The sequence below is a fragment of the Salmo salar genome, chromosome ssa06, assembly GCF_905237065.1.
Source record: "Salmo salar chromosome ssa06, Ssal_v3.1, whole genome shotgun sequence".
Taxonomy (NCBI): domain Eukaryota; kingdom Metazoa; phylum Chordata; class Actinopteri; order Salmoniformes; family Salmonidae; genus Salmo; species Salmo salar.
In genome coordinates, this window is record NC_059447.1 from 59,935,409 (window position 1) to 59,953,430 (window position 18,022).

The window sequence follows — 18,022 nt, forward strand, 5'->3', positions numbered from 1 at the left end:
CACACATTTGGCAACCTTTTAATTTAGATTGAGTTATCCTCCATTTGGACGCCCTGAGTTCTACAGAGTCTCATGCTCTTCAGACCAGGGATAACTATAGTTTTAACCTCTGGGATATGCGTCCCACCTCAACAACAGCCAGTGAAATGTCATAATTCAAATTCCTCAAACATACAAGTATTATACACCATTTTAAAGCTTAACTTCTTGTTAATCCAGCCACAGTGTCTGATTTCAAAAAGGCTTTACGGCGAAAGCATACCATATGATTATGTTAGGTCAGCGCCTAGTCACAAAAAAAAACATACAGCCATTTTCCAGGCAAAGAGAGGAGTCACAAAAAGCAGAAATAGAGATAAAATGAATTACTAACCTGTGATGATCTTCATCAGATGGCACTCATAGGACTTCATGTCACACAATATATGTATGTTTTGTTCGATAAAGTTCATATTTATATCCAAAAATCTCAGTTTACATTGGCGCGTTATGTTCAGTAATGTTTGCCTCTAAAACATCCAGTGATTTTGCAGGGAGCCACATCAATTTACAGAAATACTCATCATAAACGTTGATATAAGATACAAGTGTTTTACATAGAATTAAAGATACACTTCTCCTTAATGCAACCGCTGTGTCAGATTTTAAAAAAGCTTTACGGCGAAAGCATACCATGCGATAATCTGTGTACAGGCGCTCAGACACCAAAACAAGCCATACAGACACCCGCCATGTTGTGGAGTCAACAAAAGTCAGAAATAGCATTATAAATATTCACTTACCTTTGATGATCTTCACCGGAATGCACTCCCAGGAATCCCAGTTCCACAATAAATGTTTGTTTTGTTTCGATAAAGTCCATATTTATGTCCAAATACCTCCTTTTTGTTCACGCGTTCAGTTTACTATTCCAAATCCATAAGGCGCATACACTATGTCCAGACGAAAAGTCAAAAAAGTTGCATTACAGTTTATAGAAACATGTCAAACGATGTATAGAATCAATCTTTAGGATGTTTTTATCATAAATCTTCAATAATATTCCAACCGGACAATTCCTTTGTCTTCAGAAATGAAAAGGAACTCAGCTCGCTCTCACATGACTGAGCTTATGCCATTTTTCCAGACACCTGGTTCAAATAGCTCTTATTCCCTCCCCATTCACAGTAGAAGCCTGAAACAACGTTCTAAAGACTGTTGACATCTAGTGGAAGCCTTAGGAAGTGCAATATGACTCCACAGACACTGTATATTGGATAGGCAATCACTTGAAAAACTACAAACCTCAGATTTCTCACTTCCTGGTTAGATTTTTCTCATGTTTTTGCCTGCCATAGGAGTTCAGTTATACTCACAGACATCATTCAAACAGTTTTAGAAACATCAGAGTGTTTTCTATCCAAATCTACTAATAATACGCATATCCTAGCTTCTGGGCCTGAGTAGCAGGCAGTTTACTCTGGGCACCTTATTCATCCATGCTACTCAATACTGCCCCCAGATCCCAAAGAAGTTAACTATGCTTTGCGGAAAGTAAAACATTTTCCAAGGAAACAAAGTTACTTTGGAGGTGACTACAACTATTTCAATACATAATAATTTGTACACTGCAAATTGACCCCAAATAAGCGCAAAAATAGATTGTATTTTAAAATAACAATAATTTCATACCTTTAATTACACTGAGACACGTTTACAATTTTTTTTTTTTTATTCGTGGGAATACTTGGGAACAGATTTCCTAACTACATTTTTAGCTGAATTTCTGGTGATTTTACAGTCGTCAACCTGTTGCCGATGCCTGCACTATACCATCTTTAACAAGGGACAGTTTACTCAGAATACAAACATGATTTTTTCCAGCTACCTTGACTGTAGTTGATTTAAGAAGGCAGTTTTGGGATATTTCCTTGACACTTAATAGCCATATTGTGTTGGCGTTAGCATTCTCAGTTCTTGTGCCTGTGTATTACAACTGTAATTACTTGGAGCAACATTTTATTAGCATGTTGTTACATAATACTTTGGTAATTTCATTTTAATTGCATAGCAATGAGTTGAGAATTTTTGTAACTACTGTAAAGGATTCCACTTATATAATAATTCCATTAGATTGCAATTATAAAGCAATTTCTAAAGTCCTAGTAACAATAATGTTGCTGTTGTAATAATCAAAGTCACAATACATGTCAAGTGTTACTGTATTACCTCATGTCTCACTCATTATGAAAATATTTGTTCGTTCATTTTGAAGCTGTAAAAATGGTCTATTCTAATGTTGAGGTGATTCCATGTCCCTCACGCATTTCATTCTAGACTATAAACTATTTTAAGATTCATATCTAAGAGCCCTCCAAAATGTGCTTATGATCATATATTTAGAAGGATTCAACTAACTATTGTAGTTTTTGGTAATTAAATATTTGGAAGCCATCAAATACAAATATTTTTTCAAGGCGGCATATATTCAAATACCGTGAAACAGTATTTGGTTTTATGAGAGGTATTCAAAATACTCTCAAATATTACTTGTTTTTCTAAGACCTGTATTTGAATATCAAAGAAAATAGTTGCCTTTTAGTTGAAACTCAATATTCAACCTTGAGTATTTAAAAAGTTGGTATTTTCAACAACAACAAAAAACTACAAATTACAACCATTTTCCAGTCAGGTCTGAAGCACTTTAGTTTTGCTTTCCAGACTCATGTCATACAGTGACTGTGGGAAGAGACTACAGGCTCTGTCTTTGGTATAATGTGTACAGTAAAATTCAAGACTGAACAGTATTCTATCTAGGACTGTTATGGCACCACAGATTAACAGTCCAGTATATGATGTGTAAGCAGTGCTTGTATTTTATATCTTTGTACCCTTTGAAGACAAACATTTAACATAAGCAGACAGAAAAAAACTGATGTGTGCGTCTAAGCCTGACAAGCCTATTTCATAGCAGCATTTCAAATTTTGACATGCAGTGTACAAAATGAATTGCTTTATGACTAAACGCTTATGACACAGTACTCAGTTAAACTGAGCAGCAACAGGCCAAAGGTCAGGAGAGATGTTTAAAAACAACTCTCATGCCATAGGAAGGAAGGAAACAAAAACTCCAGCTCAAAAACAGTGACACAGGTCCTTGAGGCCATACAAAGACATTATGCCACAGGCATAGCTGAGGTGTAGACTTCCCCTCTCCTGACCTTCCACACTTGATAATGTGGGTTTTTGTATTTGTGCTTGTGAAGCTCGAGATCAGGGGTCTCCAAACTTTTCTAGCACGAGAGCTACTTTAAAAAAATGAAACATGTCGCAAGCTACTCATTTATTTTATAGCCTTTGAATAGGCACATTGTTCTCTTCTCCCATACCCTGCAGCTCTTCCCCGGGTCCTGGGTGTGCAATAGATGTGTTTTCTGTCTATATACCTGGTAAATAATAGTTAATAAACAGTATTTTACCCGACAGGCCCCAGTAAAATTATCTTTAGTATTTTCCAGAATTCAGTTCTCGGTTTTATTTTTCCTGGGTTGGGATTTTTTTCTTCAGTTTTTAACTCTCAATATTACAATTATTAATAGAGAAACAAGGAAAATGGATGTTCTGAGACCATGTCAATACTTAAATCACATCAGTAAAAGTATTTCAATTGTGGGCGTAGCTATATTGCTGGGGATCAGACATGTCCTGTGCAAGTGAGGCAGGTTGAAGTTCCCAGTGTGAGAGCAGTGCAGAAAGTGTCATGTGCTGGTGGGCAAAGGGTGAGGGAGCCTGAGAGGATCCCTGTGAGTAGTCGGCCATTACAGAGTGACCCCAACCGTTTGTGCTTTAGGGAAGTTGGCTTCTTGGCATTTATAGCTATCGTCAATAATTGTAACACACAGATGTAAAGGAAATCCCAGAAGATTTAATTGGTAGTAACAGCAACAGAGATTTCAGGGCAGAAGAACTACAGGAGGCTTTGAGAGAAGGGGTTCCAGCCTCCCAGACCAATGGCCTGGTGTAGGATCTGTTGGGGTCACAAAGTAGTGGGAAGGGGTAGTGGGGTGTGTTGTATTCAGACCCCTTGACTTTTTCCACATTTTGTTACGTTACAACCTTATTCTAAAATGGATGAAAAATAAAAACTCAATCTACACATAATACCCCATAATGACAAAGCAAAAACAGGTTTTTAGAAATGTTTGCGATGAGACTCGAAATTGAACTCAGGTGCATCTTTTCCATGAATCATCCTTGAGATGTTTCTATAACTTGATTGGAGTCCACCTGTGGTAAATTCAATTGATTGGACATGATTTGGAAAGGCACACAACTGTCTATATAAAGGTCCCACAGTTGACAGTGCATGTCAGATATAACACCAAGCCACGAGGTCGAAGAAATTGTCCGTAGAGCGCAGTGACAGGATTGTGTCCCCAAGAACTCAATCATTCTTAAGTGGATGAAGTTTGGAACCACCAAGATTTCCTAGAGCTGGCCGCCTGGCCAAACGAGGGAGAAGGGCCTTGGTCAGGGAGGTGACCAAGAACCCAATGGTCACTGACAGAGCTCCAGAGTTCCTCTATGGAGATGGGAGAACATTCTAGAAGGATAACCATCTCTGCAGCACTCCACCAATCAGGCCTTTACGGGAGAGTGGCCAGACGGAAGCCACATGACAGCCCGCATGGAGTTTGCCAAAAAGCACTTAAAGGACTTTCAGACCATGAGAAACAAGATTCTCTGGTCTGATGAAACCAAGATTTAACTATTTGGCCTGAATGCCAAGCTTCATGTCTGGAGGAAACCTGGCACCATCCCTAAGGAGAAGCATGGTGGCAGCATCATGCTGTGGGGATGATTTTCAGCAACAGGGACTGGGAGACTAGTCAGGATCGAGGCAAAGATGAACGGAGCAAAGTACAGGGAGATCTTTGATGAAAACCTGCACTAGAGCACTCAGGACCTCAGACTGTGCGAAGGTTCACCTTCTAACAGGACAACGACCCAAAGCACACAGCCAAGACAATGCAGGAGTGGCTTCGGAACAAGTCTCTGAATGTCCTTCAGTTGGCCAGGTCAAACATATCTGGAGAGACCTGAAAATAGCTGTGCAGCGACACTCCACATCCAACCTGACAGAGCTTGAGAGGATCTGCAGAGAAGAATGGGAGAAACTCCCCAAATACAGGTGTGCCAAGCTTGTAGCGTCATACCCAAGACTTGATGCTGTAATCGCTGCCAAAGGTGCTTCAACAAAGTACTGAGTAAAGGGTCTGAATACTTATGTAAATGTGATATATTTCCATTTTTTATATATTTGCCAAAATGTCTAAAAACCTGTTTTTGCTTTGTCATTATGGGGTATTGTGTGTTTATTGAGGGGGGGGGGGGGACAATTTTAATCAATTTTAGAATAAGGCTGTAACATAAAATGTGGAAAAAGTCAAGGGGTCTGAATACTTTCCGAATGCACTGTATATAGGGCTAGACGGGGGTGAAATTTCCTTTTTCACATTTCCCTTTTTTTGTGAACAAATGTGAAAGAAGATGTTCTAGAGATGTTTCTGCTGTTAGGACTACTTCTGCAGCACATCATGGGCACAGTTTGTAGAAAAATGCCCACCCAATTGATACAAATAAATCATGATTTATAGTTCAGTCAGGTAAGCCTACTTTGACGTTTACATTTAATTGAGAAGGTTTTTGGGGAAAGTCTTTCGGTCTACCCACAAGACGTTATCATTAGCGTCGCTAACTGGCAACATACGGCGTCATAAACAAATGTGTGCACCAAACCGACAGAGGCAATATTGATGGAAATGTATTGGCAGACGTTGTGTTACGTTTGGCGTTTTAAGCCAATAGTGGTTAACTAGGGGTAGGATAATGTTTTTTTACAGTTTGGGATGGAACAAATGCATGTACTTTCAGAATTGCTTGGCGAGCTACTCATAGGTGGGCAGAAAGCTACTGGCAGAGATCCCTGCTCTAGATCTACTAACCAATAACCCCTGGCTATTACTGTCAACTGAGTTACCCAGAGCCAATGTCCAAAACACACCATGAGGGAAATCGAGAATATGACGGACAGTGGACACGAAATCAACCCCACATGTTCCACACTGCCACGTTTCTATGCTGCGTTTCTACTTCTGTTACTTTTTGCCACATGTTGGTAACCTTTAACACAGCGAGACCGGAGTAATGAAAACAAAAAAAAACACACACACACACCCCAATAGTACACATCACCACTGAAAAACAAAACTCACCAGGTGAACATAAGGCACAAAGTATCCGTAGAGAGCTGCCGGGATGCCGAAGGCCCAGATCCGGTAGCCCAGAGACTTCCAGATGTTGACGTTGAACACCTTACTCATGGGCGGGCAGCGGCTGCCTGGCTTGTTGCTGCTGACAGGCTTGGGCAGCAGGGGAGTGTAGGTTAACCCAGCCAGCATGAGGATGAGCATGAGGATGCTGAGGACCCTCATGGTGTTCTGCAGGCCCACCTTCTCCAGCAGGCCGGACAGGAGGAAGGGCAGGGTGACGGTGAAGGCGGAGCTGCCGGCCGTCACGATGCCGTTGACCAGGCCCAGGCGCTTCTTGAAGTAGTGTCCCAGGATCACCAGGCTGGGCTGGTAGGCGAAGGAGCAGCCCGTGGCGAACACGATGCCGTAGGTGAAGTACATGGGACCCAGGGACCTGTGGGTTCAGAGAGTAGGAGAGACAGGATAGGATGGGAGTTCCCCACAGTCATGTTTATACCTGCTTAAAATTTCACACAGAAAAAAAAAAACAAGCTCTATGAACTTGACTCAGAGGTTCTAGCAAAACAAGTTCTCAAGTCTGACTTGAACCAAACACCAGGGTGAAGATAATTGAGCTGCTGTGAACTTGCTAGCCTGGTCCAACTTCCAACACCTGGAGGGTATCAGCTACAGCCTCACTCCCAGGGTGTGTACACTCACTATACTGACAATGTTTTGTTTACTTCCCAGTCCTCGTTTTTTATTTTATTTGAACCTTTATTTAACTACACTAAGTCAGTTAAGAACAAATTCTTATTTACAATGACGGCCTAGGAACAGTGGGTTAACTGCCTTGTTCAGGGGCAGAACGACAGATTCTTTTACCTTGTCAGCTCAGGGAGTCGCTCTAGCAACCTTTCGGTTACTGGCCCAACGCTCTAACCAGGGTTACCGTTAGCACATCACTAATCCTGGATAAATAGATCAGTGAGAGAGGTCAGGGGTGAGCTGGAGCTGCTTCCAGGCCAGCGCTAATGACAGGTCTCTCAGAGTGCTACGATCATCAAGACAAGAGCGCTAATGTTTACTCACTTGTCACGCCACTGCAGGGGCTAACCCTAGATAAAACGCAGCTGTGGTATTCATTTATTGCGTTTAACAATACTTTCACTGTACTTCTACTTTGACCCAGTGATATGTCACATGTAGTAATGGTCCCGTAATTTAGTACAGATAATGGGTTTTAAAAAAGCTATTTTGAGTTATTTTGAGTGTGACATTTTTTTTTTTAAAGACCACCCAGAGAACAGATCCAGAGGGAGTTTTCTAGGTGTTGTTCAAAGTCAGGCAATAGCCTTACTGACTGACACAGAGCCAACTACTATTATTATTATTGTAGTAGTAGTGTATGTATGCATGTACGTAGATTAAAATGGTTGAGAGTTTGGTATTGTGCCATCTCGTGAGATGTCTAGAAAGAGAGGACCTGAGAGCAGGCTGAGCTCCTGTACATCCTTTATCACACACACACGTATAAAAAGTCCCTGGCACACCAACACCTGACAGCGTTTAGACACAACACATCAGAATGGTTGATGAGGAGGGTAGCTATACAAGTACTGACGTGACGAAGGAGCTGGCCAGCAGTCCCACCAGGCCCACGGCGGCTCCGCCCACGGCGGTCACCCTGCAGCCCAGCAGGTCTGTGAAGACGCTGACGACGGGAGAACAGAAGAAAATCATCCCCATGGAGAGGGAGCCCACCCACGCTGCAGGACAGAGAGAGAGAGAGAGAGAGACACGAGGGTTAGGCTTCGTGTTACATTACAGTATATGAACAATAACAGCAATATTTAACTGTTCACACAGGCTTTGTTGTTACATGGGAAATGTTGCTGGAGTGTGAGGTGAAGTGATGCACTCCTCTTCTGGCTGCCCCGCTAAACAAATTTTTTTTTTTTAAAGTCAGGTTTTACGAATTACTATGAACAATGCATGTCAACAAATCAACAAAGAAAAGAGTAAGTAAAACCTTCCTCCATATAGGTTCATGTTAAACCCATGTACACATACAAGTACCAGTCAAAAGTTTGGACACACCTACTCATTCGAGGGTTTTTCTTTATTTTTACTATTTTCTACATTGTAGAATAATAGTGAAGACACCAAAACTATGAAATAACACATATGGAATCATGTAGTAACCAAAAAAAATACAAAAATCTAAATATATTTTATATTTGAGATTCTCCAAAGTAGCCACCCTTTGCCTTGATGAGAGCTTTGCACACTCTTGGCATTCTCTCAACCAGCTTCATGAGGGAGTCACCTGGAATGCGTTTAAATTAACAGGTGTGCCTTGTTAAAAAGTTCATTTGTGGAATTTATTTCCTTCTTAATGCATTTGAGCCAATCAGTTGTGTTGTGACAAGGTAGAGATGGTATACAGAAGATAGCTCTATTTGGTAAAAGACCAAGTCCATATTATGGCAAGAACAGCTCAAATGAGCAGAGAACGACAGTCCATCATTACTTTGAGACATGAATGTCAGTGAAAACGGGAAAATTTCAAGAACTAGTAAAGTTTCTTCAAGTTCAGTTGCAAAAACAATCAGGCGCTATGATGAAACAGGCTCTCATGATGACCACCACAGGAAAGAAAGACCCAGAGTTACCGCTGCTGCAGAGGAGAAGTTCATTCGAGTTGCCAGCCTCAGAAACTGCAGCCCAAATAAATGCTTCAGAGTTCAAGTAACAGACACATCTCAACATCAACTCTTCAGAGGAGACTGCGTGAAATCAGGCCTTCATGGTCGAATTGCTGCAAAGAAACGACTACTAAAGGACACCAATGAGAAGACTTGCTTGGGCCAAGAAACATGAGCAATGGACATTAGACCAGTGGAAATCTGTCCTTTGGTCTGAGGAGTTGTGTCTTTGTGAGATGCCGAGAAGATGAATGGATGATCTCTGCATGTGTGGTTCCCACAGTGAAGCATGGTGGTGTGATGGTGCTTTGCTGGTGACACTGTCTGTGATTTATTTAGAATTCAAGGCACACTTAACCAGCATGGCTACCACAGAATTCTGCAGCGATACACCATTCCATTTGGTTTGCGCTTATTGGGACGATCATTTGTTTTTCAACAGGACACACCTCCAGGCTGTGTAAGGGCGATTTGACCAAGACAGAGAGTGATGGAGTGCTGCATCAGATGACCTGACCTCCACAAATCACCTGACCTCAACCTAATTGAGATGGTTTGGGATGAGTTGGACCGTAGAGTGAAGGAAAAGCAGCCAACAGGTGCTCAGCTTATGTAGGAACTCCTTCAAGACTGTTGGAAAAGCATTCCAGGTGAAACTGGTTGAGAGAATGCCAAGAGTGTGCAAAGCTGTCATAAAGGCAAAGGGTGCCTACTTAGAATCTAAAATATATTTTGATTTGTTGAACACTTTTCTGGTTACTTACATGATTCCATATGTGATATTTCATAGTTTTGATGTTAGTTTCTATTATTCTACAGTGTAGAAAAGAGTACATATAAAGAAAAACCCTTGAATGAGTATGTGTGTCCAAACTTTGGACTGGTACTGTACATTCGATAGTTTTCTGCATTACGCATCATTCCTGGGTTAATTAGTTAAATGCTCAGAGGACAAAAAGAGTCACTTATCTAAACAAACACATCCTCTGGTCTAAACAAGAGGACATGTTTGGGCTCCCGAGTGGCGCAGCGGTCTAAGGAAATGCATCTCAGTGCTAGAGGCGTCACTACAGACCTTGGTTCGATTCCAGGCTGTATCACTACCGGCCGTGATTGGGAGTCCCATTGGGCCAGCGTCGTCCGGGTTAGGGTTTGGCCGTCATTGTAAATAAGAATTTGTTCTTAACTGACTTGCCTAGATAAAGTTTATTTTATTTTTAACCTTTTGACTGATCCTATGGAATAGGCCACGTTAATCTACACACGACAGTCCTAAAGGACGAGGATGAGTGACCTTAATATCTGAATGCTAACCAAAGTATTAGAGAATACAGTAAACTAGAAAGAGGCTTGATCTAAACATGTAGCGCCACCCAGACCAGTAGTGAAGAGCACTAGTAGTAGGACAAAGGAGCAGGAAGAACGACTGAGGAAAGAGGAAACACTGATCAGGAAAACAGTTGAGTCTTATATCAACACCAAATACACACTACAGACCATGTCCTTCTAACAGATACGGAAAAATAACCCTTACAGTTCCTCATGACAAAAAGAAACATAACATAGGCCTAAGCTATATCAGCACTTTTGAATAACGATATTCCCGGATCAGAATAACCGCCTAAATACATGTCAAAAGAGAGAACACACTGTGCAAAAACTGGTAGAATCAACGTTGATCCACGTCATTTCAACCACCCCAAAAAATCTGTGATGACATTTAACCAACCTGGAAAACTTTTTGGATTTGCAAAAAGTCAGTGGCATTTTGTCTTTTTTTCCCCCTTCACCTAACAATTTATTTTTATGTTGATTTCACATTAGTTGACAACTCAACCAAATGTAAATTTAAACTAGACGTTGAACTGACGTCTGCGCCCGGTGAGGAATGTACTTATTCCTCTTGTTTACTGTGCAGGTAAATAACTACAGGGACTAACAGAAGGCAGTCTAATAGAGGTGTGAACAACAACAGTGCCGCCGGTCATAGCCGACATATAGACCCATGGAGCTGCTCTGCTTGTCTGATCTCTATCTGGGTCCCAGCAGGCCTTAGTCTACCACCATGGCCATAACAACCCTCACTCTAGGATCCCTCCTTGGAATAAATAAACACAGCATGGAGCTGAAGAAATATTGTTTCCGCCCTTTATTCTTATCATAGGAAATAAGCAAACATGAGATTGCTTGTTTTTCCTCTCCCAACGGCAGTGGAAGAACACACACACACACTCACCCCCCAGCAATTTCGTTATTGATTTTTCTGGTTCCATTGTTTAAGTAAAATACAGACCATTTACGGCAAGTTGAGCCTGCTTTGAGAGAAATCCAGTGCTGATATCTCAGATTCAAACCCCTAACCGATCCTAATCTTAGGGCAACCCAAAAATCATTTTCAGACTTGAATGTCAATCCCTGCCTTAAAGATGGAATCAGCAGTAGTGGGGAAACAGCGACACTGGCCGCCCCACCACCACTGTTATCCTTTATGTTGGCGCGCTGAGGAGCGCTGCGTAACATTGTAAACAAAATTCCAGAACATATTGTGCTCTTCTATCACACGTGCAATGATGTCAGACCGAGAGAGAGAAAAAAAACGGTGTTTGTTGTTGTTGTAATTACGCAAACGGACGTGGCTGTTTCACCATTACGGATTCCAGAGTTTAAAGGTCTCGGAGTACTTTTTTACCCAGGGTGAAGAGCCTTGGTCATCCCTCAATTTATACGCCTCTTCTTTTCCATTTGAGGAATCCCTCCTCTCCGCAGGCTGCCTGCTAGGCTAATTCTATTATTCCAGATTGTACAAATAGATCAAGCTTGTGATGACAATCCGTCACAGTCCAAAATCACAGGTGTCGATAATAACGCCATAGATAAGACTAGGCCCCACATCAGTGAACGTGAAGAGTATACACAACAAATCTTTCCGAGCTATCAAAAACAAGTCTACGTGTTGCTTGTCCTATGTTGCTCTGCATGTGCTCACTGCTCGTTGTTTGTCTGTATTGTTATTGTAATTATTTTTAATAACCTGGGACTGGGGTTTAAGGCTGGTTAAAACTGTCACTTTTACTGAAACGTTGATTAATGTGCACTGTCCCTGTAAAAATGTAAATAAACTTCAAATCAACTGATATTGTCCTAAGCATGGAGGGTGACTACAACAGATGTTGCAGTCTACAGTTATAAGAGAGGAACAGAAAACGCATGCCATTGTCAAGAGGAAACAGCTGCTAAGGAGATCTGAGCCTGGTACCAGATTGGTTTACGCTATCTTGCCAACGCAACAGCAATAAGAGCTGGGAAGATGGCACAAACAAATCTGGGACCAGGGGCCTCATTTATCAAGGCCCATGCACACAAAAAAATACTCTAAAAACTTGCATGCGCCAGTTTTCCAGCAAAGGTTGGTATTTATAAAATGTTGAACTTGACCGGAAAATGTGTGCATCTCCAGGCAAATCTCAAATCTACCATTTACAAAATCACTCATTCAACAGCCAAGCATGATCGAAAGTCAATAGACCAGTAGCCTTGACAGGAAGCGTAGGCTACAGTATTGCTGTGCGATATAAGGAGCGCGACATCATAGCGTGGACTATTTAATTTCGGAGCCTATACCAAGGCAGATAGAAACACAATCATGTTTTGATGAACAAAATATTTAACAATGAGTCTTTTTGGCTACTATTACATCACTGGGGCGAGCTCCCTGCCATCCAGGACCTCTATATCAGGCGGTGTGAAAGGAAGGTCCGGAAAATAATTTAAAAAAAAAATATATATATATTTTTTTAAACTCCAACCACCCAAGCCATAGACTTCTCTCTGCTTCCGCACAGCAAGTCTGACACCACAAGGTTCCTGAACAGCTTCTACCCCCATGCCATAAGACTGCTGAATAGCTAACTAAATAGCTACACGGACTGAGTAGACCTTTGTATTTTATTCTTGCACTGTCTTTATGCACACTCACAGGTCCCCAACACACTGAGACTAACAAACACTCACTCCAGCATCTGCTCACACGCACATATTTACACTGACTCTACACACCCACTCATGTGCAATCATCATACACGCTGCTGAACCAAGATGGCGCCGAAGACCATGGCTGACATTTTACATTCTCCCAACCAATTGTGCAATTTTTCTTTTGCGTTTTGTGCAACTTAGTGTACATAATGTTGCTGTTACCGTCTCTTATGAACGAAAATAACTTCTGGACATCAGAAAAGCGATTACTCATGGCAGACTGGAAGAAACCTTTTCCTTTAACGAGTCCGACGAGTAGGATATCCTGCTTTCACTGGAATAGGCCCAGATCCCCACCTTTTGCATGAAGAAAAGACGCCGGAAAAGGGGACGTAGATTGGGGATCCTTCTGAGAATCCAGAGGCGAGCGAGTAAACTCCCAATGCCTTCTATTCTTCTTGCCAACATGCAATCGTTAGAAAATAAAATTGATGACCTTCTATTAAGATTATCCAACCAACGGGACATTAAAAACTGCAACATTATATGTTTCACCGAGACGTGGCTGAACGAAGAAACCGACAATATAGAGCTGGTGGGATTTTCCACCGACCGGCAGAACAGAGACGCTACCTCTGTTAAGACGAGGGGTGGGGGTGTGTGTCTTTTTGTCAATAACAGCTGGTGCGCAATGTTTAATATTAAAGAAGTCTCAAGGTATTGCTCTCCTGAAGTAGAGTACCCTTACGATAAGCTGTCGACCGCACTCTGTATTATTCGTAGCGGTCTATTTACCACCACAAAGCGACGCTGGCACTAAGACTGCTGTCAACCAACTCTATAAGACCATAAGCAAAGAAGAAAATGCTCAGCCAGAAGCGGCGCTCCTAGTGGCCGGGGACTTTAATGCAGGCAAACTTAAATCAGTTTTTTCCAAATTGTGCAACCAGGGGATTTTTTTCATTTTTTATCCTAGACCACCTTTACTCCACACACAGAGATGCAAACAAAGCTCTCCCTCACCCTCCATTTGGCAAATCTGACCATAATTCTATCCTCTTGATTCCTGCTTACAAGCTAAATAAAGCAGGAAGTACCAGTGACTCATTCAATAGGGAAGTGGTCAGATGACGCGGATGCTACACCAAAGGACAGTTTTGCTAGCACAGACTGGAATATGTTCCGAGATTCAACCAACGGCATTGAGGAATTCATCACCTCAGTCATCGGCTTCATCAATAAGTGCATCGATGACGTCACCCCCACAGTAACTGTACGTACATATCCCAACCAGAAGCCATGGATAACAGGCAACATCCGCATCGAGCTAAAGGCAAGAGCTGACGCTTTTAAGGTGTGTGAGACTAATCCAGACGCTTATAAAAATAAAAAAAATCCTGCTATGCCCTCAGACGAACCATCAAATAAGCAAAGCGTCAATACAGGATTAAGATTGAATCCTACTACACCAGCTCTGACGCTCATCGCATGTGACAGGGCTTAAACTATTACAAAGGGAAACCCAGACGTGAGCTGCCCAGTGACACGAGCCTAGCAGACGAGCTAAATGCCTTTTATGCTTGTTACGAAGCAAGCAACACTGAAGCATGCACGAGAGCACCAGCTGTTCTGGATGACTGTGTGATAACGCTCTCGGTAGCTGATGTGAACAAAACCTTTAAAGAGGTCAACATTCACAAAGCCGCTGGGCCAGACGGTTTACCAGGACGTATACTCAAAGCATGCACGGACCAACTGTCAAGTGTCTTCACTGACATTTTCAACCTCTCCCTGACTGAGTCTGTAATATCTACATGTTTCAAGCAGACCACCATAGTCCCTGTGCCCAAGGAAGCAAAGGTAACCTAAGGTCTACACCTGTTGTATTCAGCGCACGTGACAAATAAACTTTGATTTGAACCTGCCTAAATGATTACCGCCCCGTGGCACTCACGTCGGTAGCCATGAAGTGCTTTGAAAGGCTGGTCATGGCTCATGTCAACAGCGTCCTCCCGGACACCCTAGACCCACTCCAATTCGCATACCGCCCCAACAGATCCACAGACGACGCAATCTCAAATCGCACTCCACACTGCCCTCTCTCACCTGGACAAAAAGGAACACCATCATTAAGTTTGCTGACGACACAACAGTGGTAGACCTGATCACCAACAACAATGAGACGGCCTATAGGGAGGAGGTCAGAGAACTGGCAGTGTGGTGCCAGGACAAAAACCTCTCCCTCAATGTGAGCAAGACAAAGAAGCTGATCGTGGATTAGAGGAAAAGGTTGGCCGAACAGACTCCCCATTAACATCGACGAGGCTGTAGTGGAGCGGGTCGAGAGTTATTTATTTTTTATTTCACCTTTATTTAACCAGGTAGGCTAGTTGAGAGCAAGTTCTCATTTGCAACTGCGACCTGGCCAAGATAAGCATAGCAACTTCGACACATACAACAAACCAAACAGTCAATAATACAGTAGAACAAAAAAACCTAAGTCTCTATACAGTGAGTGCAAATGAGGTAAGTTAAGGTAATAAATAGGCCATGGTGGCAAAGTAATTACAATATAGCAATTAAACACTGGAATGGTAGATGTGCAGAAGATGAATGTGCAAGTAGAGATACTGTATGGGGATGAGGTAAATACAGTATGGGGATGAGGTAGGTAGATAGATGGCTGTTTACAGATGGGCTATGTACAGGTGCAGTGATCTGTGAGCTGCTCTGACAGCTGGTGCTTAAAGCTAGTGAGGGAGATAGGAGTCTCCAGCTTCAGAGATTTTTGCAGTTCGTTCCAGTCATTGGCAGCAGAGAACTGGAAGGAAAGACGACCAAAGGAGGAATTGGCTTTGGGGGTGACCAGTGAGATATATACCTGCTGGAACGCGTGCTACAAGTGGGTGCTGCTATGGTGACCAGTGAGCTGAGATAAGGCGGGGCTTTACCTAGCAGAGACATGTAGATAGCCAGTGGGTTTGGCGACGAGTATGAAGCGAGGGCCAACCAACGAGAGCGTACAGGTCGCAATGGTGGGTAGTGTATGGGGCTTTAGTGACAAAAACAGATGGCACTGTGATAGACTACATCCAGTTTGCTGAGTAGAGTGTTGGAGGCTATTTTATAGATGACATCACCGAAGTCTAGGATCGGTAGGATGGTCAGTTTTACGAGGGTATGTTTGGCAGCATGAGTGAAGAATGCTTTGTTGCGATATAGGAAGCCAATTCTAGATTTAATTTTGGATTGGAGATGCTTATTATGAGTCTGGAAGGAGAGTTCACAGTCTAACCAGACACCCAGGTATTTGTAGTTGTCCACGTATTCTAAGTCAGAGCCGTCCAGAGTAGTGATGGAGGGGCGAGCAGGTGCAGGCAGTGATCAATTGAATAGCATGCATTTAGTTTTACTTGCATTTAAGAGCAGTTGGAAGCCATGGAAGGAGAGTTGTATGGCATTGAAGCTCGTCTGGAGGTTAGTTAACAGTGTCCAAAGAGGGGCCAGAAGTATACAGAATGGTGTCGTCTGCGTAGAGGTGGATCAGAGAATCACCAGCAGCAAGAGCGACATCATTGATGTATACAGAGAAGAGAGTCAGCCCGAAAATTTAACCCTGTGGCACACCCATAGAAACTGCCAGAGGTCCGAACAACAGGCCCTCCGATTTGACACACTGAACTCTCAGAGAAGTAGTTGGTGAACCAGGCGAGGCAATCATTTGAGAAACCAAGGCTGTTGAGTCTGCCAATAAGAATGTGTTGATTGACAGAGTCGAAAGCCTTGGCCAGGTCGATGAATACGGCTGCACAGTAATGTCTCTTATCGATGGCGGTTATGTCGTGTAAGACCTTGAGCATGGCTGAGGTGCACCCATGACCAGCTCTGAAACCAGATTGCGTAGCAGAGAAGGTACGGTGGGATTCGAAATGGTCGGTAATCTGTTTGTTAACTTGGCTTTCGAAGACCTTAGAGACGCAGGGTAGGATAGATATAGGTCTGTAGCAGTTTGGGTCTAGAGTGTCACCCCCTTTGAAGAGGGGGATGACCGCGGCAGCTTTCCAATCTTTGGGAATCTCAGACGATACGAAAGAGAGGTTGAACAGGCTAGTAATAGGGGTTCCAACAATTTTGGCAGATAATTTTAGAAAGAGAGGGTCCAGATTGTCTAGCCCGGCTGATTTGTATGGGTCCAGATTTTGCAGCTCTTTCAGAACATCAGCTATCTGGATTTGGGTGAAGGAGAAATGGTGGGGGCATTGGCAGGTTGCTGTGGAGGGTGCCAGGCAGTTGACTGGGGTAGGGGTAGCCAGGTGGAAAGCATGGCCAGCCGTAGAGAAATGCTTATTGAAATGTTCAATTATAGTGGATTCATCGGTGGTGACAGTGTTTCCTAGCCTCAGAGCAGTGGGCAGCTGGGAGGAGGTGCTCTTATTCTCCATGGACTTTACAGTGTCCCAGAACTTTGAGTAAGTACTACAGGATGTAAATTTCTGTTTGAAAAAGCTAGCCTTAGCTTTTCTAACTGCCTGTGTATATTTGTTCCTAACTTCCCTGAAAAGTTGCATATCACGGGGGCTATTCGATGCTAATGCAGAACGCCACAGGATGTTTTTGTGCTGGTCAAGGGCAGACAGGTCTGGAGTGAACCAAGGACTATATCTATTCCTAATTCTACATTTTTTGACTGGGGCATGCTTATTTAAGATGGTGATTAAGGCACTTTTAAAGAATAGCCAGGCATCATCTACTGACGGGATGAGATCAATGTCATTCCAGGATACCCCGGCCAGGTCGATTAGAAAGGCCTGCTCGCAGAAGTGTTTTAGGGAGCGTTTGACAGTGATGAGGGGTGGTCGTTTGGTCGCAGACCCATTACGGATGCAGGCAGTGATCGTTGAGATCTTGACTGAAAACAGCAGAGGTGTATTTGGAGGGCGAGTTAATTGAGGATGACATCCATGCCCATGTTTACAGATTTGTGATTGTACCTGGTAGGTTCATTGATAATTTGTGTGAGATTGAGGGCATCAAGCTTAGATTGTAGGATGGCCGGGGTGTTAAGTTTCAAGTTCCTTGGTGTCCACATCAACAAATTATCATGGTCGA

General features: G+C 42.7%; 1 protein-coding gene across 2 annotated transcripts in view; it reads right to left on the bottom strand.

Moving 5' to 3' along the window:
* The window catches only part of slc16a10 (solute carrier family 16 member 10), a 63,077-nt gene that overhangs the window by 17,266 nt on the left and 27,789 nt on the right, over nucleotides 1-18,022 (bottom strand). For both annotated transcript variants that reach the window (XM_014205019.2, XM_014205020.2), the window contains exons 2-3: nucleotides 7,855-7,999; nucleotides 6,255-6,684 (exon numbers count right to left, since the gene is read on the bottom strand). In XM_014205019.2, the coding sequence (XP_014060494.2) occupies nucleotides 6,255-6,684; nucleotides 7,855-7,999 (575 nt within the window). The remainder of the gene's footprint in view (nucleotides 1-6,254; nucleotides 6,685-7,854; nucleotides 8,000-18,022) is intronic.